At 45.6% G+C, this 23,397-nt stretch overlaps 1 protein-coding gene across 2 annotated transcripts in view; it reads left to right on the top strand.

Moving 5' to 3' along the window:
* EIF3A (eukaryotic translation initiation factor 3 subunit A) overlaps nucleotides 1-23,397 on the top strand; it is a 1,696,172-nt gene that overhangs the window by 1,328,035 nt on the left and 344,740 nt on the right. For both annotated transcript variants that reach the window (XM_044055975.1, XM_044055974.1), the window contains exon 18: nucleotides 12,547-12,638. In XM_044055975.1, the coding sequence (XP_043911910.1) occupies nucleotides 12,547-12,638 (92 nt within the window). The remainder of the gene's footprint in view (nucleotides 1-12,546; nucleotides 12,639-23,397) is intronic.

The following is a 23,397-nucleotide window of genomic DNA, read 5'->3' as shown; positions in this document are numbered from 1 at the left end:
AGTAATTGTCTCAATTGTGGAAAACAGATCCCACACAGAGACTTCCATGTCTAGGCCCAGACCACGACATCCACGGATGTCTGTTCTGTGCCCTGTTTAATGCTAGAACTATTGGGAGAAGAGCAGAAATTGTAGCTAGACATTTTAGCGACTTTCACCACGAAATGGCGTTGGTCAGTCAGGCGGATGTTGATTTGTCTAGACAAAAGAAAGATAACAAAAAGGATAGGCCTCAAAGTTAGGCCCTTAGACGACTCTGGTCGAAAAATCAGCTAGCCTTCCTCCCACTATAGTTGCTGAATTCAGTAAGGCACCTTTGTAGCCCCTGACACCAGCCAAGGAACCATCACAGGCCTCTACCGAGACCCGTTTGGAGTCCAGTACACTGCTGGATCCACCTTCTCCTGCCGGTACATTGGCTTTCAGTCATGTGGTTGGATCTGGAGCCGCTTCGCAGGCACTGGCTTCCATAGAGACAGTACCAACGACTGACCACAGGCACAGACAGACGACCACGCCGCTGGTTAGACTAACTTTGTACAAGGCCTCAGAATTCACCAGGACCAAGACCACACCTAAAAAGACCCCCTCCCAGGGACCCAGCCACCAACCTCCTTCTTCCCAGGCTGCTACACAGTTGCAGCAGCTTCTCAGAATGGCAGATTTCATCACTCTAATTAGAGGAAGCCAGCCTACCCAAACCACCCCAGCTAAAAGGAAGAGGGACACTTATCCTGGGGTTCCTTCTGACCAGGAGTCAGAAGGTTCTGAATTAGAAGAGTCTGACACTGAAGACCAGCCTTTTGCAGCATTTGAGGACTCTGATGCTGATGACTCCTGCTGCCTCCCCTCCTAAGGATCTGTCTTTCGGCAAAACTTTAAATTCCTTCAGGGAACATTTTCACTGGGAGGCACAGAATTACCCCCAGTTAAAAAAGAGACTGAGAATTCCTTGACTTTCCACAGCATAAACCTCTGGCCATCCCCCCAATCTTGGATGTGGTTGAGGATGTCTTTTTAGAATCTGCACTCACCCCAGACTCACTTCCCCCTGCCCTCAGGAAGCCAGACAGATATTATAGGGTGCAAGACACCCACAAGTACCTTTTTAAAAACCCTACAGCTGATCCAGAGGTCATTGTTCATAGGTTCATACTAGGCTATCTGCCCTGGGGCAATTATAAGCCTAGCCTGATTCTGTATGGCTTACACCACCCCTTGATTTGAGTATACTGTGCCCTTTTTAAGGTTTAGTTTACTGTGCCTCTAATAGTGACACGGGAGTAATCCCTGGGGCAAACCTACGATCCCCCATCCACCTATCGAGATTCTTCTTGAAGAGATTCAGTGAGGTGCTCTGCCTCACATGAACTGGAATTCTATTCCAGAGCGAAGGGAGCCTCTGGGTTATGAACCTGTCCCTCCAGCAAGTTCTATTTATTTCTGTGCTGAGGTTCAAGTCCCTCGAGCGTGTGGCTCTAAGGGATTTAGATTTACTGAGGTGGAGCATGTCCATTAATTCTGGATTTGACATAGCTTTGTTATGTTAGGCATAGATCGCCTCGAAGTAGGCGGTATGCAACTGAGTAGAGCTGGAGTTTTTTTAACCGAGCAGCATATGGCATCTGTTTGAGACCCTTGATCCTCTTGGTGAGATACTTTTGGGGTCTTTCTAATTGCTGCAGGTGTCGGGTAAGGTACATCCCAAAAGGGGCATTGTATTCTATGATGGGCCTGATGAGGGATGAATAAAGGGGCACGATTACCTCTCTTGATCTAGATGTGAAAACCCTTTGTGATGAGGTGGGCTATGTAGAAGGTCTTTCTAACCACTTTGGCAATGTAGTTTTCAAAGGAGAGATTGCTATCGACTTTGGTCCCCAGGTCCCCTAATAACTTTCTCTGTATGTAATGGGTTTCCGCCTATGTGGTAATTTGTGGGCACATTGTTTTTGCCAAAGGGTATGACTATACATTTTTTGGCATTTAGCTTTAAACCATGGCGCTGGCACCAGTTATCTGTCTCTGTGAGACCTTTTTGAAGGATGTTTGTGTCAGCTGGAGAGTCGATTATGGCGCCCAGTTTGCAGTCGTCTGTGAACTTGGTGAGCCATAGTCCTCCCACGTTTGCCTGTACCTCGGAAAAGTATATACCGAACAAGTGGTCCCAGGACAGAACCCTGTGGGACACCACTTGTGACTGGTTTCAAGTCTGACATGGCTCCAGCAACTCTCACTCTGTGGGCTCTGTCTTTGAGCCAGTTTGCGACCCATCTTGTGACGTAGGGGTTTATATTTAAGCTGGATAGCTTATCTATGATGCCCGAGTGTGGTATTGTGTCAAATGCCTTTTCAAGGTCCAGATAGGCTGTGTGGACTACCTTTCCTTCATCTATGGCTTTGGTGACTGTTTCGAAGAAGTCAACCAGGTTCAAAAGGCAGGATCTGCCCTTGACAAAGCCGAACTAGGTAGGATCTAGTGTCTGTAGGTCCCCAATGTCTTTGTTTATGAGCTCAATGATGATCCTCTCCATAGCCTTGCAGACTAAGCTAGTCAGGCTTATGGGGCGATAGTTTCCAGGGTCCGTAGAGGCTCCACCTTTGTGGAGTGGGACCACTGTTGCTGTACGCCATTCTGTGGGCACATATCCTGTAGTGAGGCTGAGATTGTATAGCTGTTTTATTTGAGGGATTAGTTCCTCTTGGAGTTCATGTAGGACGCAACCTGGGACGCCATCTGGTCCCATGGAAGCAGTGTTTTTTTGCTTTGGAGAGGGCAGCCTTCACCTGAGCATCAGAGATGTTTGGGAGGCAGCCCTCTGCCGGGATAGATACTTGCTCTTTTGGGGGGGAGGTGGGGGAGAAGTTTTCACTGAACCTGTCTGCCAGGATATTTGCGATGTCTGCGGGTTCAGTGTATTTTTTGTCGTTTAGAATCAACTCAGAACAAGTCTGGGAGTTGCATCCCAAGTTCCTAACATAACTGAAAAAAGCCTTATGATTGTCTTTGGTGTCCTGTGCAATTTTTCTCTCGAAGCTGGCCTTGGAGGATTTTGATGGATCATAATTTTTTGCTAGTACTGATCAGAGATGCCTTCCCTATTAGGGATTTTGCTCTATCATGTAGTAGCTTCCTCCTTCTGTTGTACAGTTTATTTATGGCAGGGGTCCACCAGACTGGACGCCTGCCTTTGGATGATTGGCTCTTGGTTTTGTTTGGGATAGCATGATCCATGCATTCCTGGAGATGTCCGTATAATGCGTTTATATAGGATTCTGCACTTTGGGCCATAGTTTCCACTGGCCCTGGGGCCTTGAAGGATTCCACTTCGGTTTTGAGAAGTGAGAAGTTCGCTTTTGAGAAGTTTTTCACTGTGGTTTTCTGGGTTGGGGTGGGGTCGGGATGTGGACATCCAGTGAAATTAATTTATGGTCTGATCTTTCCAATGAGGGATATACTTCTGGTGTGGAGCATAGAGTCCCCATGTTGGTAATGATCAGGTCTAGTATGTTGTCCCCTCTTGTGGGAGTGGTGACTAGTTGTTCCATAGCATTTGAGTTTATAATTTCCAGGAACCTTTGGGCTAAGGTGCTGGGGTTTGAGTAGTGCTCCCAGTCAATGTTTGGGTAGTTGAAGTCACCCAATATAATGGTGTTCGGAGAGATCTTCATGTTCTCCAATGTTTTCAGGGAAGCCGAGTGGGATTCCTGACTTTGAGAGGGTGGTCTGTAGGATGCTATAAACTGAAAAGCAGTCTTGCCCACTGTTAGTTGCACATGGATGGTCTCCGATACTTCGTGCAATGCCACTAACCTGGAGGTGTGGATATCCTTGATAAATATGGAAACTCCCCCTCCTTTTGTGGTTCGGTCCGGGTTTTGGGGCCGAAAAGCATGATATGAGGTTTAGCCTGGTAGTTCTAGGGTGCTCTCTGGAGCCTTGAACCAGGTTTCTGTCACTGCACAGATATCGATGTTCTCCATACTGAGGAGAGCTTTGAGTGCGTGCATCTTGAGGTTAAGACTTCTGGCGTTAAGCAGCATTACCCTTAGTTTCTTGTTCCTTGTGCTGTCTATGGGGGTGGGTTTGACTTTTGAGCCTTACCTAAAAAAGGCAGTATGGGGGGTGGCAAGAGCCTTTGCCAATATCCGAAAGCCCAGTGGTGACAGGTGCATGCCGTCCCTAGCGAAGCAACGTGGCTTGTCGAGCATGTCATCCCAGGCTGACAGACACTGGATCCCCTTTGACACCAAAATTTTAGCCAATTGTTAAAATCGATCATTTTGTCTTTGTACTGTGGCATCATTCTAGGTGAGGGTAAGATGCTGCTCAAGGTCAGGGTCATACCAGCCTTGGCTACATGATCAGAGAGCTCCTCTGTCTCTTATCATGTAGTCCAGGGAGGTACGTCTCAGGTCATTCACACCAGCATGTACAATGACTGAGTCATATTTGTATTTGCTTTGGAGTGACCTGAGTGCTTGCGTTATGTGGCGGATCCTAGCACCCGACAGGCAGCTCACCGTGACCTTCTCTTTATTCAGCCTGGTGAGCGGGACATCAGTGTGTCTGACAATAGTCACCTATTACAAGAGTATCAGGTGTGGTGTTCAGCCTTAAGGGCTGTGGCTGCTTGGCACACTGACTTTGTGGGCTATGTGTTGTGCATGTTTTGTTTTGAGGTAGCGTTTGCTTGGATGTCTGCTTTGGAGGTCTCTGTTGCTTAGGTAGATTTTTATTTAGAGCCTCCGCGTATGTTTTTGTGTATTTATGTGTTTGGTTTGCTGATGTGGTAGGACTATGTGATACTGGAATTGTGTTGTGTGAGGTTACCTTCTCCTCCTGACTGGTTACACCAGTTTTGAGATGAGAGAGCTCAGCCTCCAGTTTGGCTAAATAGTTGCATCTCTCACATATATTTGAACCTGTTTGGAGGGGGAGGGGGTTGTCCGTGTACATGAGACAGTTGTAACATTGCCTCAAAATTCCCATATTCACCAGCTGGACTGGAGAGGAAACCATTGACTGACCTTTGGACATGCTAGGGTAAAATAGGGAAACTGAATTTAAGACGGACCAATAGAGGACAGGGTAATCGTAGGGAGTATAAGCGTAAGTAGTGCTTATGGTTTAATAGTGCTAACTTGTAGGATTACTTAATTGGACCAGTGAATGGCCTTAGAATGAGAATATGGTGTTTAAATTGAGAGAGAGCAGTTCTAAGGGGAAAAGTGAAGAGCAGACTTTGTGGAGCCAGGAATAGTTTAAACCCAATTAGGCGGCGCTGCCCGCTGTTGCGCTATGCACAAAAACGCGCAAAAGAGGGTTTTAAGAGAGGAAGATGAAGGAGTTTGGAATTGACCCAAAATGGCCAATAAAACTACAGTTTCAAGTCAGTAACCACTCCCACAAGGGCAGGCAGGCTGCTCAATGTTTTTCACTGCCACTGATCAACAGAGAGACTTCCCTTTAGCCCAAGCAAAAAATGGCCTCCAAGAAACTTACAAACAGTTCAAGAACTGAACTTTTTTAAATCTCAGAAAAGTGGGGAAAAAGCAAGATTTTTTTTTGTTTTTTTTCAGAGATAGCAGAGGTTCACAAGTATCAACAAGTTATAACAGTGCAGTAAATGACCCCACACAAGAGTGCTAGGCCAAAGACAGATAAAATGCAAGTTTTGAGAAAAAAACGATTTTAAAAATAAGTGCAAACAGGAAATTCAGTAAACAGCTCTAGGTTGTGCTCTAAATACAGTTACTAATGCAGAAATCAAGTGGGGCTAGGACTAGCTCCTCTAAAAAAAAAAAAAAAACATTCCTACTGATAGAGAGCAGAGCCTTAGACTAGGCAAGAAGGTCTACACTTCGGCTACCTTAGTCATTAGAGCTCTGAACTGACAATTTCATATGCTAAAATACTATCAAAATGTCCTGGAATTATTAAAACAAAAAATGTCCACCCTACCTAGACAGCAGTACAACTAGGGAATTGGCAAATCTTATACTTTCTAGCTCTCAGGTAGCCAAGCATTCCTTGCCTTGGTGGGTTTAATGCCTTGGAGGCTTCCAGCAGGGCTGCAGCTACTGGCTCTGTGATCAGAAGGTATGCTTGGTTAAGGAAGCAAGAATTTCCTGGCAGATTTTCTATGCAGATCAAGGGAAGTTTCCTGCAAGTAGATGTTGAACAGATATTTATTCGTAGGCTTGGTCCTCAAATGGGGTATTCCACAGATGGACTTGTTTGCCCTCATCCACAATAAGCAGCATTCTCTTCTGCTTCAGGTCGATTCCTGAAGTATGGAAGATAGATGCCATGTCCTTTCAATGCAGAAGGTGGTTCCTGTATGCCTTCCCTCCACTTCCTCTTTTCCCAAAGGTCTTACTAAAGGTTCAGTGAGACAAACCAAAGATTCTTCTGGTGACTTCCCTTTGGCCAAGGCAGCAGTGGTCCCCCCGTCCCCCCTATTCTTTGCCACCTAGCCAAGAGATCATCACCATAGACTGCCCCACAAAGGGGACTTGCTGGCACAACAGAAGGGCTTGCTTCTTCACCTAAACCTGTCATTAAGAATGAAAAGATTCTGATCCCTTTCAAGTATCAGTTTCTGAGGATGTGCTTCAGGTTTTCCAGGAGACAAGGAAACATACTATTAGGAAATCTTGGACAGCTAAATGGGGATCTGTTTGGTGTCATGCTCAGAAACAGGACCTTATACAAACAGGTGCTCACATTCTTTTTCTTGTGTGAGCTTTTAGAGTATGCGAAGGCCTGCTTTTGTCAGGGAACACCTTTAATTTCTGCTTGCTTAAGTCTCAACCCTCTCCCACTGATGTCCAGAGTAAAGGGAAAACAGTTTCTGGAGGGTATTTTCCTCCTAAAACTTTCTTAGGAAACATGTTCTGCTTCCCTAAGGTCTCAACTTTGTTCTGAAAAAAACTTTCACCTCCATCTTTTGAGCCTGCAACATCTGGATCGCTCAAGTTCTGTACTCCAAAAAAACATAGTCCTAGGTGCCCTTACCACAGCTAGATGAGTCTAAGCTACAGGCCCTGATGGCCTCACTACCCTTCCTTATCTTCCATAAGGACAGTGTTATCTTTGAGAGTCAATCCATCTTATGCCTAAAGTGGTAAGTGAGCTGTCAACCAGGCCATTAATCTCCCTGAACCACAAAATGTGTGTGTGAGGATGTACTGCGCTCACTAGATGTACACAGCTCGTATTCAGCCTAGAAAAGACCAAGTCTGTTTACAGGACTGACCAGTTTTTTCTTTCCAAGAATTCAAATTTGGTAGTCCTGTTTCTAAGCAAACTATTGCTAACTGGATTAACTCAATCTCCTTTTGCTGCACCTACTATGGTAAGTCTTTACCCTCACCAGCAAAGGCACATTCTGCCTGAGCAATGGCTGCTTCTGGAGTTTTTTTTTTTTTTTTTTTTACAAGGGGTAGGCTCTAGGGTTATCCCAGAAGCAGTCATTTGATTCTTGGTACATACCTTTACTAAGCATTACTGAGTGGACACTTCCTCCAAATCCAGGGCTGCCTTCGCCAGGTCAGTCATCTGGACTGCTTGACAGCTCTGCTGTGTCTCATCCTGCCACTCCTTGCACCACTTGAGCTCTGAGAATCATCCAACAGTTTGGAATGCTGCGACAGTGATCTAAGGAAGGGACACAGTGCAGTGGTATAAAAACTTAGCATAGCAGTAGATGTCCTACTGATCACTGTTGCAGTATTCTTTCCCCATGTACGATCCCCTTTCTTAAAACTTTTCCTCCTTGTAGGACTGAGGGGGAACCATTTTCTGCCTTCTCCCCTCTTATTTGACCTTTTTTTTTTTTTTTTTTTTTAACTTCCTCAGGTGTTTACAGGCATCCTGGCCTGGAGATAGCTTGAGTTTTTTTTTTTTTTTTTTTTTTTTTTTTTATGCTCGTACATCCAGTTGTGTACTGTCATGCCCACGGGCTTAGGTTGTATGTTGGACAATATGGCTGCATGGAATGTTAAGGCTTTGGTACCCCAGCCGGAAGTCCTGGTTATCAGGTAAGATAATACAACAGCTTGAAATACTGCAGCAGTAGTGAGTAGGTCATCTACTGCTATGGTAAGTTTTTACACAACTGCACTACATAAATAGCCATTCTAAACATTCTTGTGTGTTTTGTCTCTCTTCAGACTGTTGATGCCTTATAGGTTTATAGGTAGGTACTAGGCTGTCGGCCCTAGGGCCTGTACAAGCCAAGCCAAAAAGGTACCCTGGCTTTTGCCACCCAAGAAATTTATTTTCCTGTGCCCTTGTCGAGCAGAGCCACAGAGGTGATCCCCGGGGTGAATTTCCTATTTCCTATCCAATCATCAAGATTTTTCTTGAGTGCTAATGAGGAGCTTTGTTTGATATAGATAGGTAGTTTGTTCTAGAGTATGGGAAGTCTCTGGGACAGGAATCTATCCCTCCAGCATGTTCTGTTTATTGTGGTGAGAAGGTTTAGGCCCCTAGAGCGTGTAGCTCAGAGGTATTGGGATTTCTTTCAGTGGAGCATATCCAACAGCTCTGGGTTTGACATAGCTTTGTATGTTAAGCAGAGATTGCCTCTGAGTAGGAGCTATGTGACAGAGTAAAGCTGGAGTTTTTTGAGACTGTCTGCGTAGGGCATCTGTTTAAGGCTAGTGATCCTCTTTGTGAGGTATTTCTGCAGCCTTTCCAGTTGTTGTCTTGTGAGGTACATACCATAAGCGGCATTGTACTCTATAATGGGTCTAATGAGTGACGAGTAGAGGGGAACAATGACCTCTTTTTTTTCCTGGATGAGAAACCTTTTGTGATGAGGTGTGCCACATAGAAGGATTTCCTGATTACTTTGGCGATGTGATTGTCAAAAGAGAGACTACTGTCCACCTGTGTCCCAAGGTCTCTTATCACACTTTCGGTGTTAAGTAGACTACCACCTATTTGGTAGCTCAAGGGTTTACCAAAGGGGGTGACGGTGCACTTTTTAGTATTGAGCTTGAAGCCATGGCTTTAACACCAGGCATCTGTCTCAGTGAGGCCTTTTTGTAGGATGTCCACATCATTAGGAGTTTCGATTATGGCTCCTAGTTTGCAGTCATCTGCGAACTTCGTTAACCAAAGACCTTATGTGTTATGTCTGTACTTCTAAAAAGTAAATACCAAACAGGAGAGGACCCAGGACTGAACAATGTGGTACTCCACTTGTCACTGGTCTGAAGTCTGATTTGGAGTTTGCTACTTTAACACTGTGGGTTCTGTCAGTGAGCCAGTTGGCAACCCATCTTGTGGCATAGGGATTTATACCTAGTTTAATGAGTTTATCTATATTTCCAGAGTGGGGGATGGTGTCAAAAGCCTTGGCGAGATCTAGGTAGGCTGTGTGGAACCACCTGGTGACTGCTTCAAAGAAGTCAGTCAGGTTTGGGAGACATGATCTGCCTTTTACAAAACCGAGCTGGGTGGGGTCCAGAGTTTGGAGATCACCAATGTCTTTGTTTATAAGTTCCATGGCCTTGCAGACCAAGCTAGTTAGGCTAATTGGGCGGTAGTTCCCAGTGTCCGTGGTGGCTCCCCCTTTGTGGAGTGGGATAACTGTCGCTGTGCACCATTCAGTAGGCACAAAGCCTGAGGTGAAGCTATGATTGAACATGGTGGGGTGTCGGTTCATTCTGTAGTTGATGTAGAATGCAGCCTGGTATGTTGTCAGCTCCTATGGATGCTGTGGTGTTGGCTTTGGAAAGTGTGGTTTTTACCTGTGCAGCTGTGATTACAGCAACTTTGCATTCTTCTGGTATATAGAGATGGGCCCTTTAGGGGGTGTGGGGTAAAGTTAGCACTGAATCTATCTGCCAGGATGTTGGCAATATCCGTTGGTTCTGTATATTTAGTGCCGTTGTGCTGTAACTCAGAGCAGATCCGAGTATTGCCATTGAGATTCTTGACAGCTATAGAATGCTTTGTGGTTGTCTTTAGAATCAGTGACTTTTGTTTTCATAACTAGCTTTGGAGGATTTCTTACTGAGGCTGACCAGGAAGTTCTTCCAGTCATGGGATTTTACTCTTTCTTTGCAATAGTTTTTCTTCTGTTGTAGAGTTTGTTTATGACAGGGGACCACCAGATTGGCTTTCTTTTTTTTAGAGGCTAGCATCTTTGTTCTGTTAGGGATAGCACGATCCATGCACTTATGTAAGTGCTTATAAAGTGCATTTGTGTAGGATTCAGCAGTCGTACCTCTATTGTCCATGTGCATATGTGCATGGGTGTTGTGAAGTTTGCCACTTCTGTCTTAAGCATGAAGTTGGCTTTGGAGACATTTTTTACAGTGGTTTCCCTAATAGGGGGTGGGGGCGGGATGTGGCTATCTAGGCTGATTAGCTTGTGGTCTGATCTGACCAATGAGGAATTGACCTCTGGTGTGGAACACCGGTCACCCATGTTGGTAATGACCAGGTCTAGGATATTGCTGCCCCTGGTGGGGGTGTGGATAAGTTGATCCAAGGCATTGGAATTTATGAATTCCAGAAAACATTGAGCAAAAGAGTTGGTACACGAGTAGTTTTCCCAGTTAATGGTGGGGTAGTTGAAATTGCCCATTATTAGGGTGTTGGGTTGTACCCTAATATTTTCCAGTATGTTAAGAAATGAGGAGTGGGAATCATGGGGCATGGTGGGGGATTTATAGCAAGTTAAAATTTGGATTGCGGTCTTGGCCAGAGTTAGTTGCACTTGGATAATCTCGGATGCGTTATGCTGAGCAACTAGCCTGGAAATGTGGATATTTTTAATGAATATGGACACACCTCCACCTTTAGTGTTTTGGTCCAGGTTAGGTGGTAGAGAAAGGTGTGGTATGAATTATAGCCTGGTGTAATGCAGGGGTGCTTTCTGGAGCCTTGAACCAGGTCTCTGTCACTGCACAAATGTCTGTGTTCTCCATTTTAAGGAGTGCCTCGAGTGAATGCATTTTGAGGTTTAAACTTCTAGCATTGAGTAGCATTACCCTCAGATTTTGCTTGCTTGTACCTGTTACGGTGGTGAATTTGCCATTGAACCTTGCCTAAAAAAGTTACTGTAGGGGTGGCAAGAGCCTTAGCCAATATCCGGAATCCCAAGGGTGACAGGTGCAGGCCATCTCTGGCAAAGCATCGTGGTCTGTCGATCATGTCGTCCCAGGCAGACAGATACTGGATCCCCTTAGAATGACTCCAGAAACTTAGCCAATTGTTGAAGTCAATCATTTTGTCCTTGTACTGTATCATTCTGGGTGATGGCAGGATGCTAATGAGGGCTAGGGTCATACCTGCCTGGGCTACAAGATTGGAGAGCTCCTTCATGGCTCTTTTCATGTAGTCCAGGGAGGGTACGTCTCGGGTCATTCACACCAACATGGACAATGACAGTCATATTTGTACTTGTTGTGGAGTGACCTGAGTGCGTGTGTTATGTGGCGAATCCTGGCACCCGACAGGCAGCTGACAGTAACGTTCTCCTTGTTTAGCCTGGCGAGTGGAACATCAGTGTGCCTGACTATAGTCACCTATGACTAGAATGTGGGGTACGTTGTTATGCCTTGTGGGCTGTGGTTGAGTGGCACACAGAGATTGCGGGTTGTCATTTATGTTGTATTGGGGGGTGGAGGTTGCATGCGTTTCTGCTTTGGAGGCATCTGTTGCTTGAGCAGATTTTTGACAGCCTCCGCGAATGTAGGTGTGTGTTTTGTGTTGCAATGTGTGTGTTTTGGTGGTGTAGGTTTTGAGGGGCTATGTGATGAGTGTAGTGTGGTGCAAGTGTTTACCTTCTCTTCTTTGCCTGTCTAGTCCAGTCTTGGGTGAAGAGAGCTTTGCTTCCAGTTTGGCTATATAAGTGCATCTCTCACAGTTTGTAGTGTTGGGTGGTAGGAGGAGAAGGTTGTCTGTGTACATGATGCAATTGCTGCATTGCCCCAAGATGCCCAGATTCATCTGGTAGACGGAGAAAAACCAGGAGGTGACCCTTAAACATGCCTAGATAGGTGCTTATTTATTAACTACTAAAAACTGTTTTCCTGTAGACAAGTGAGGAAAGTTGAGTGCTGTAGTAATTTGTAGCTTATTTAGTGCTTGTAGTGAGTTCTGAACAAGTGCTGAGCTCAAAGAAACCGATTTGAGTGATAAAACTAAAAAAACTGGCTAGTTCTAAGGGAAAATTTGAACAGCAGACTTTATGGCGCCAGGGATAATTTAACCATAGCTAAGCAGCGATGCATAAAGTGTATTTTTTTAATATAACAGTAACAAATTATCCAATAAAAAGCTGACTGTTTCTTGAACGAGTGTTGCAGAGCCAGATGTGCATGGGGCAGCTTGAATGAGATAGGAAGAAACAGCTGTGTAGATGTTGGTTACAGCACTAAGAATCAGACTTGATTACTGTTGGCATTTTGTTGGTAGTGTGTGTATAACATTGACAAAAACAAGTGATCATATACTGATATAAAAGATGGAATTTATTTTCCTTGATTTTTTTTTTAAACCGATAATGTCAATGTTTTCAGGATTCCTCCCGCTGGAAAGAGCCAGAGACTGGATGGAGAAGAGGTGGTGATCCAGTAGTAGATGCAGAAAAGAGACGTGGACCTCCAGAAAAGTATGCATCCAAGTTTTTTTTTCTTCTTTTTGGTGAACTGTATAGCTAAAAGTATTTTAATTCATAATGTGGGTAGAGCCAGTATCTTTCTTTTACCTTATACACAGATATTTTTTTCTGAAAAGGTTGCAGAGTATTTAGAAATGGCTTTGGTAACTGGGCAGATCTTTTTTGTGTGTAGCAAAAAAAAGAGTAATAGAAATTAAACACATCTTGCCTGTAATTTTGTACATTTTGTATAATTTCAGTATGGTGGTTTATTGCCACTGTTGACTGGCATGCATCAGTATAAAAATAAAATATACAGATGAGTAGTAATGTTCGTCTTTTCATGCGACAGAATCTTGTGGTAGTGTTCATAACACTGGGGTGTTGCTCAAAGATGTAAAGTTATCCAGTCAGAGCTGCAGACATTTGAAGCGAACACTGGAGGCACAACTGCTGTAGGATTTGTCTGTGTAGGATGGCCACCATAGAAGCTGGTCCTCAAACACTTCCCTTGTAATGTTCAAATGCCTCCGGCTGTGTGAGATTGTACTTTTGAGCCATCACCATTAGATGGCAACCTGGCTATATTGAAGGTTAATCTCAGAAGTCGTGTGGGGGGTGGGGGGGGATCAAAACTGTAAATACAGATGTTCTTCATGTTTTACTGTTGCAGTCATCACATTTGGGTTATCCCTGCCAGGGTAGCCCTCAGTCAGCCCGAATACCAGAGGCTTCGTTTTTCTACGTTGGTTGCCATCACTCCAGGACTGACATCAGGTCATCAATGTTACAAATTAAGGCAGCTGATGCCATTACATCAGTCTTTCTTGCCGAGGAGCTCGAAGCAGAAGCAGTTCGCACGAGTGCCGGTCGGCCACTACCTGAGTTTCAAATTTCTGAAATTGAAGTTGAAGTCTTCTAAAGTGAAGTACCCTGTTGGGATCCTTTTTTCTTGTTCTAACCGTTGTCAGAAAAAGTTAACAATTGTCTTGCCTGTGGAAAGCACATACCACACCGAGATTTTCATTCCTGCTGTCTCACTTGCTTAGGCCCAGAGCACAACGTCTCCCACTGTCGCTTTTGTGCTCTGCTCAACGCCAGAACTATACGTTGGGCTTTTATTGTAGCTAGATATTTTCACTCTCAGTCCTTGAATTCCGATATGGCTTCGGTAAGCCGTCCGACAGCAGATCTTCCCAAAAAACGTAAAGATAAAGACAGAGCTGGACCATACAGATCCAAAACTGCCGACGATGCTTCCGTTAAGCTAGTCAGTTCTCTGGTCCGCCAATGAGGCGCTTTCGCACCCCCTGATGCCCGCTTCTGTGGATTCACAGGCTGCTACCGAGACCCTTTAGGAGTCCTGTATGCCGTGAGACTCATTGACTAAGGATCCTGCGGATGTCTCTATCCTGGATGGGTCCGGAGCCGCTGAGCAGGCACTGGCTTCTGAGGGTGTATTCAGGCCTACTGAATTGCATATTAAACTTGACACCATTTTCTTCAAGGCCTAAAACTCAAACCATGCCTAGAAAACTGATGCCCAGACCGCATGGGCAGGTCTCTATGCCTATAAACAAGAATAGCTGAAGACCTTATTACTTTAATCAGGGGAAGCCAACCTTTCCCCTCTAAGAGACCTAGGACTGAAGTTGCTTATGATACTTCTGATCAGGATTCTGAAATTTCTGTTACCTCTGATAACCAGGATTTACCCTTATCTACCTAAGAGGATTCTGATGCAGAGGACTCTATTCCCTCTGCTTCCCCCCCCAGAGGATTTCTCTTTTGGTGAAACCTTGCATACTCTTAGTGAGCATTTTCACTGGGAAAGCCAGGATTACTTTGATTCTAAAAAGAGGCTTAGAGATTTCTTACTCCTGCCCCAACACATGCCTTTAGCTATCCCCCCTGTACTAGACATTGTTGATGCCTTTTTGGAATCTTGCTTGGCCCTGGACTCTCTACCTCCTGCTCCCAGAAAACCTGATAGATATTATATGGTTTCCTGGCTCTCACAAGTTCCTTTTTAAGAATCCTATTGCGGATCCTGAGACCATTTCACAGAGACCCAAGGGCATTAAGGCTCCTACTGCCAAAAATCCTACCCCTTCTGTTAGAGATTCCAGGGCACTGGGTAGATGGGGTAAAAAGGTATACACTTCTGCAAATTTGGCCATTAAGGCCTTAAACTACCCGTTTCATATGTTAAAGTATCAGCAGCATATTATTGGATTGCTTAAATAGAAAATGATGTTAATTCCTGACTGTGCTGAAAATAAGGTTTTACAGGATTTAATGCATTCTGCTGAACAAGTTGGAAAATATACTTTGCAATGTGGTTTTGATTCACTAGAGGCATCTTGCAAGGCTGCTGTCACTGGGTCTGTACTTAGAAGGCATGATTGGCTTAAGGAGCAGTCTTTGCCAGATCATGTTAAAGCTAAATTGCTGGATGCTCCCTTAAATCAGGACCGCCTGTTTTGCAACAAGGCAGAAGTGCTTTAAAAGATGGAGGAAAAAGCTAAATCTATACAAACTGTTAAAAATTTCCTACAAGTACAGCTTCCAAAATTTAGTAGGCATTGGCCTTCTAAGAATTGGTCCTTTCCGGCCTCTTTCAGGCCTTCTCAGTCCAAACCCAGAACCAGCAGAACACCCAGGCTTCAGTCCCAGGGAACGCACAGGACTAAGCAGTGGGGGTCTCCCACTTCCAAATCAGGGAGTAGTAAGACTCCCCCCTATGGTAAACTGTCTCAATGACTTAACTTTAATATTTCCAAGCCCTTCTCAACTGACTGCTCCTTTAGGGGGAAAGATTGCTCTGCAGGCAAAAAACTGGGAACTCATTACCCAGGACAAATGGGTTTTAAATATAGATGTGAGTGTTCAATCTCGCCGTTTGTTCTTACACACGGGTTCGGAGCCAATCCTCGGCTCCGAGTCGGCCGCATAGCAAAGCTCTGCATCTTAGAGAAGCTCGAGACCAGGCTATATCCCACAATCCTCCCTGCCATTACCCAGATCTAGTTTGCCACTGCAACGGGTCACATCGCTACAGAGAGCTCGGACCAGAGAAATTGTTGTTAGATAAGATAGTCTTTTTTTCTTTGTTTCAAAAGTTCTTATACTCCTATAGATGTCCTTCAAGGATGCATCTGCAGTCATAACAAATGGGTTGTCCTGTCGTCAGGCAGCCCTTCGGTCGGCCGGATTCCAAAGTCTGGGTCTGGCCTCGGCTGGTGTCGCACTTCACCCAACGTCATCTCTCCTGGTCTTCGGGTATAAAGGCATCAGCCGACGCCATTTTCCTCAGTCTTTCTTGCCGCGTGGCGCCCGAAGCAGAAGCTGTTGGCAAGTGCCGGTCGGTCAGATCCAGAGATTACTACTACCGAATACTACTTCGAAGACTTCTAAAAAGCTAAGTACCCCGTTGGGGACTCTTTCTTGCCTCAGCCGATGTCAGAAAAAGTAAATAATTGTTTAACTTGTGGGAAACAAATACCTCATAAGGATTTCCACTCGTACTGCCTACCCTGTTTAGGCCCAGACCACGACGTAGCAGCCTGTTTAGCCTGTGCTTCCTTCAACCGACGAACGCTTAGGCGTCGGTCGGAGTTTGCTGAACAGTTTTTCGGCTCAGATTTTGCGTACATTATGCCGTCGGATCCTCCGACTACTCAAATTGTTAAAAAACGCAAAGAAAAAGACCGACACTCGCGGTCCGCGGTTTCGGCCGAAACCACGGTTAAGCAAACCACGAGTGTCTCGGTTTCGGCCGAAACCGAGCAAACGGGTCAATCTTCAGCCGAATCCATGACTACTACCGAGGCTCCTGCTACCCTACTTGAATCGGCCTCTGAAGTTTTGCCTACTAATGTGGTTTCTATTGAATTATCAGACACCATCCCTTTGGATGTCTCTACCCCAGCACGTGGTGCTGCTAGGCCTCCTGCAGCCATGTCTATTAAGGCCTTTGCCAGGGCTAAAGCAGCCAAAACTGCTAAATCAGTGCCTGTTAAGCCCCCCTCACTCAGGCCCAGTTCCAGTTCACAAATGCTTACTTTGGCAGAGGATCTCATCTCTTTAATTAGGGGATCCCAATCTCACCCAGACAGGGCCTCTCAGCCTCCAGAAAAGAGACCTAGAGCAGAGCCCCCAGAGCCAAGTGTCCACTGATGATTCTTCGGATGACTCAGACATTACAGACCATCCAGAGGCTCCTTTTTCTACTTATGAAGATTCCGATGCTGAAGAATCTATTCCTTCTGCCTCTCCTCCAGAGGAATTTTCCTTTGGGGAAACCTTACATGCCATGCGAGAACAATTCCAATGGCAGGGACAAGGTTTCTCAGATTCAAGAAAAAGGCTTAGGACCTTTCTACACTTACCACAACATAGGCCCTTAGCTATACCCCCAGTTCTGCCTGTTGTGGATGATGCATTTAATGATGTTTGCACTGCATGACTCCTTAGATAAGAAATATGTTTTAGAAATGGTGAATAACATTCAGCAGGTTAGTAACCATTCTTTAAAATGTGGCTATGATGCACTGGAGGCTTCATTTAGATCAGCCATGACTGGCACTGTTATAAGAAGGCATGCATGGTTGAAAGAACAGGTCTTGCCGGATCATGTTAAAGCAAAGCTGTTGGATGCTCCTATGGATAAGGCCAGTCTATTTGGTACTCCTGCTCAGCAAGTAATAAAATGGAAGAGAAGGCAAAATCTGTACAAACAGTTAAGGATTTCTTACAGGTTCAGCCCCCAAGGTTTAGCAGGAACTGGCCTTCCAAAAATTGGTCCTTTCCAGACTCCTCAAAATCTCAGAGGCAGGAATAGACGTGCCAGAGGCAGAAATCAATCCAGAGGAGGTGCCTACAGAGGACGCCAGTGGCAAGGCAATAACCAGCGAGGCACAGACACAACCACTGCCACTGCACCAGGACAATCACAGTGACTTGGCTCTGACACCGCCTGCCAGGGAACAAATAACAGCACCCTTAGGCGGGAAGTTAGCTTTATTTTCAAAAAATTGGCACTATATCACAAAAGACAAGTGGATTTTGCAGACCATAGACCAAGGCTACAGGTTTCACTTCCACACCTTACCAGTGAAAAGAGGAATGCCAAACCAACCTCCAAATCAAAAAACAGAAGCTCTAAAACAGATAGCTCAATTAACAAAGATGAGAGCTGTGGAAAGAGTACCACTAACAGAACAGGGCAAAGGATTTTACTCCAGACTCTTCCTAGTACCAAGAAAAGAGAAAAGTTGGAGACCTATTCTCGATCTGTCCGTCTTAAACACATTCATCATTGTCCCAAAATTCAAAATGCTGACCCTTCAGCAACTTCTTCCCATGCTGGGCAAGGAGTTTTGGCTGGTAACTCTAGATCTCAAGGAGGCATACCTGCACGTCCCCATACGACCAAATTGCAGAAGATACCTCAGATTTCTTGCAGGATCAGAGCATTATCAATTCTCAGCATTGCCCTTTGGCTTATTTACTGCCCAGAGTATTCACAAAATGCCTGGCATCAGTAATCGCTCATTGCAGGCTACAGGGAATCCAAATTTATCCATACCTGGACGACTGCCTGATACAAGCGGACAACAAAAGCAAACTGACAAAAGACTTACAAAGAGTCATTTGCTTACTACAAGCCCTGGGATACACAGTCAATTTAAAAAAGTCAAGACTGATACCATCCCAAACAAGAACATTCTTGGGTGCGGAATTGGACACAGTAAAACAGATGGCATTCCTAACTGCAGAAAAACAAGAACAACTCCTCTTTACTTCTTGGCATTAACAAAACAGAACAAACTAACAGCAAGAAAAGTACTGCAGGCCTTGGGCTTCATGGCATCATGCATAATCCTGGTCCCCCATGCCAGACTGCATATGAGAAAGCTACAGTGGTACCTAAAGAATTTATGGTCTCAACACAGGCACAGCTTAGAAACAGAGATCCCACTAATCCCATGCCTGAAGCAAGAGTTTCTATGGTGGGCTCAAGCATGCCAGTCAAACACAGGCTTGCCTTTCCACAAATTCCAAGCAAGCCAAACCATCACAACGGACGCCTCAGATCTAGGCTGGGGGGCACACATGCAAGACAAATGCATACAAGGATTATGGACTCCAGACCAGCTGCACCTGCACATAAATCAAAAAGAAATGCTGTCAGTAAAACTAGCAATCCAGAATTTCAGACCATTCCTCAAAGAAGGCCATTTGATGATAAGGACAGACAACACCACAGTCATGTGGTACATCAACAAACAGGGAGGCACCCATTCATACCCCCTATGCAGAATGACTCTGGACCTTTGGAATATGGCTCTGAGCTACAACATCCAGTTACAGGCAATATTTGTACCGGGAAAAGAAAACATCCTAGCAGACATGTTAAGCAGAACTACCTCGGATGCTCACGAATGGATGCTACACCCGGACATCTTCAAGGCCATCACAAAGAAATGGGGAATGCCACAAATAGACCTATTCGCATCCCCACTCAATCACCAGCTCAGGAAATTCTGCACAAGGACATACCACCCACTAGCCTGGAAGGTGGACTCTCTATCCTTCAGTTGGAAGGGCCTGACAGCATATGCATTTCCACCTCTCCCTTTGATGCACAAGGTACTACTGAAAATCAAAGAGGAACGTCCAAGGATAATTCTGATAGCTCCAAATTGGCCAAGACAACACTGGTACCCATTGCTGAGGAGCATGTCTCGGGGGAGGACGTGGACACTACCCCTGATGCCTTTGATGTTAACTCAGAACAACTACAACATCATGCATCCAAACCTAAAAACTCTGCAACTGACTGCCTGGAACATCACATAACAGCAACTACACCAGACTTATCCCAAAGGGTGAAAGACATTATCCTTGAAGCCCGCAGACCTTCAACAAGAAGGAACTGTGCAGGAAAATGGAAAAGGTTTGTCATTTGGAGTACTGAAAGAGGAAAAGATGTGTCAAAGATAGACATTGCTAACATCCTGGAGTACTTGGCAGAGCTTCTATATACAGGCCTGTCCTATTCCTCCATCAAGATACATGCATCAGCCATTTCTGCAGAATACAGCTTCGATCCCCCTGTCTTCTCACATCCTCTACTCAGGCAGTTCCTCAGAGGAATCAAGAATGTAAAACCTCCTAGGAAACCACCATTACCAGCATGGGACTTTAACTTTGTGCTGGAAAAATTGACACTCCCTCCATTTGAACCAGCAGCAACAGCAGATCTTCAACACCTATCATGGAAAACTGCTTTCCTACTGGCAATTACTTTAGCAAGAAGGGTTTCGGAACTACAGGCCTTAATGGCAGTACAACCCTTCCTAATCTTCCATCAAGATAGTGTCCATGAGAACTAATCCTACATTTATGCCTAAGGTGGTATCCAGAGTGTCTCTAAACCAGGCAATCCACCTACCTACCTTCTTTCCCAATCCACAGAACAGGGGGGAAAGACTGCTGCATACCTTGGATGTACATAGACAGTTACGCTACTACCTGGACAGAACCAAAGATAACAGAAACATTGACGAGCTTTTAGTAGCCTATGCAACAGGGAGGGAAGGAAAAGCAATTTCCAAACAGACAATCTCTAAATGGATAGGAAATTGCATAAGATTCTGTTACTCCTACCATGGAAAGCAAGTTCCACAGAACATAAGACCTCACTCTACAAGGGCTACAGCCACTACCACAGCTTTCTTACGAGGAGTGGCTACCAAGGACATTATTGAGGCGGCTACTTGGACCTCCGTGCATACGTTTGCCAAGCATTACAACTTACCTCTATATTCTAGATCCCGAGCAGGGTTTGCCACTGCTGTTTTGCAAGGGATCCTAACTACACCATAATCCTTCTTCCTCCTCCCCTAGTTTGGCTATGGTATTCTACCCATTTGTTATGACTGCAGATGCATCCTTGAAGGACATAGTACAGTTTTGTACCTACCATAAATGTAGATGTCCGAACAGGATAGCATCTGCAGTCAGGATTACCCACCCTCCTTCCCCTCTGTGGTACTCCTAGGGTATTTACCCTACTAATAGCTAGCTAGGGGGGGATCTCTTATGGTGTATTTGTTTGTATATATGTACATACATGCTTATTTTTTGTGTTTGCCTATTTTTTTTGGAAACATTGGCATTTATCCAAAATTTAGTTTTCCAAGAGGGCAACTGGCATCTGGGGCAAGAAACACTGAGGAAAATGGCGTCGGCTGATGCCTTTATACCCGAAGACCAGGAGAGATGACGTCGGGTGAAGTGCGACACCAGCCGAGGCCAGACCCAGACTTTGGAATCCGGCCGACCGAAGGGCTGCCTGATGACAGGACAACCCATTTGTTATGACTGCAGATGCTATCCTGTTCGGACATCTACATTTATGGTAGGTACAAAACTGTACTTTTTTTGATATTTTATTTTCTATACTATAGTGTGTGTGTGTGTGTGTGTGTGTGTGTGTGTGTGTGTGTGTGTGTGTGTGTGTGTGTGTGTGTATTGTAGTTAGTTTTTTATAGGTTTCCCTTTTGGGGCCTACCCTTACTTTAACTGTAAATTCTCTTTAAACTTAAAATTATTAAACTTTAAATTCCCTCTTCTTTACAGTTTACTGTTATGTCTGAAAAAGCCAAGTCTGGTTTTAAAAGGTGTCAGTGTGGACAGAAAATGTCCATCACTGACTACCACACTTCCTGCGTCTACTGTCTTGGCCCTCTCCACTTGCAAGAGGATTGCTCTATTTGCCATTCCTTCAGTGGGAGGGTCATGACAGATAGACGCAGGAAGCTTATTGACAGGGGACTTCTTAAGCCTGCCTTCCAGGAGGCCTTGGACAAGTCTGACCAGGCTTCTAAGTCCTCAAAGGGGTCGAAGATGTCGGAGCCCATGTCATCGGCTCCGAGTACATCTTCTAAAGTTCGCTCGCCGGTTCCACAGACTTCGGGGCCGAGCGTCGAAGGTTTGTCTCTCACTGAGCCCCAGGTCTTGGAACCTGTGTCGGAACTACCGCCACAGTCTATTCTTCGGTCGGTGCCATCTTCGGCCCCTTCGACCCGATCTTCCAGACCATTATCTGATACTGATGTGGATCGTGTCGTGCCGAAACTTATGGAGAACACGGCCCTTTCCAAATTGATTGCAGTTTCCTCCCAGTTGATGTCGAAACTAGAAGGTCTTCCCTTATCTCCAACAGGTCCTCCTTCGAGACCCATCCAGTCTTCGGAGCCGGAAGAGGATGAGCCGATGATAGTGGAGCCCTCGGTGCCGAAACCGTCCATTGCACGATCGACACTATTTACCTCGACTCCTTCGGAACCTATAGGTGAGTCGCGGAGTCGACGATCTCTCCTTGGTTCCGGGGCCGAGAGTCGTACCGACCTTTCGGTGCCGACTCTCCCTCTCGTGGCCTCTGCGCAGATCGGCTCGGCTCCGTCCTCGGGGTCGAGACCCATGGGCCCCGTGTCTCGGATTCTTCCATGTTCTTCGGAACCTGAGGAGTCCTCGACCCGAGGTTCAGGGGTTTTTGACCTTATGAGGAAGGTTTTGTCTACACAGACAACCACTTCATCGGACACGTCTTCTCCCTCCCTTAAGGAGACGCTCTCTGTTTCTGTTCCCACGACACATCCAAAGCGTGGAGCACCATTGTCTCAGCCATCCCTAGAGGATGCCCCCTGTTCCTCGGAGGCCTCACCAGAATCTCCCTCCGATGAGGTTCCGAGGAAAAGATTGTGCAAGAGGAGGCACTTCCCCACAGGAATCTCTAACTTCTGACACTGACTTGGATGAGTCAGAGGGGTCCCCAAAATCCCCCTCCGAGGATGTCTCATTTGCAGACATCTTGGAGATATTAAAACAGAGGGGTGGTTGGCAGTCCCTAGCCCCCACTGAGGACGAGTCGGTGTTGCTGAAGGCATTTGGTGCTCAACCTTCTACCTCCTGGGTTACTCCGCCCTTCGATGAGTTAATGGATTTGATTGCTCGAAGGGCGTGGGAGACACCGGACACAGTGGAACCGGTTCCTCGAAAACCAAGTAAATTTATTACCGCTCCCCAGGACAAGACTTATCTCACCAAAGGAGTCCTGGTTGACGCTATGGTGGTGGCCGCAGCCACTAAAAAGGAGATGTCTGAGTCTTCCTCTTCTGTTCATCCTCCTAATAAAGATTCTAGGACTATGGACAGATACGGAAGCTGCTTTTTAGTTCAGCGACTTTTTCCATGCGCTCGCTAAACTATTTGACACATTTTACACGACTACAGAGGGATCTCATCAAGGAGCTGAGAGATACCCTCCAGGGTAACACAGATGCTGCTGTTTCAGATAAGGTAACAGCACAACTTAACACCCTTACCTCTGTAGTGAACTCGTCCATGAGGCTCATCTCGTATGCGGCTGAAGGGTCGAGTAGGGTCGCAGCTTCAGCGATTGCTCTACGAAGACAATCCTGGATGCGGCTGTGCTCTTTTTCGGAAGCCTTCGTCTTCTTTCGCCAACGCCCCCCTTTGATAGTGCCACTCTTTTTGGGCCCAAAGTGAAAGAGACATTAACTCGGTGTGAGCAGGAGGGAAAGACTCTGTCTGCTGTCGGAGTCCGTTTTTCCGTTCCATCCAGACCGTACCCCAAAGGGCAACGAGGCAGAAAAATGTGGTTCCGTAGAACTCTGGGATCTTTCCAGGCCACACAGTGTGACCACCCCCCCCCAGAGGCAGAGGGGGGGGCAGACAT

The sequence above is a fragment of the Protopterus annectens genome, chromosome 14.part0 (assembly GCF_019279795.1).
Source record: "Protopterus annectens isolate FY-2018-M chromosome 14.part0, PAN1.0, whole genome shotgun sequence".
NCBI classification, from domain to species: Eukaryota; Metazoa; Chordata; order Ceratodontiformes; family Protopteridae; genus Protopterus; species Protopterus annectens.
This window is presented reverse-complemented; position numbering and strand designations above follow the sequence as displayed.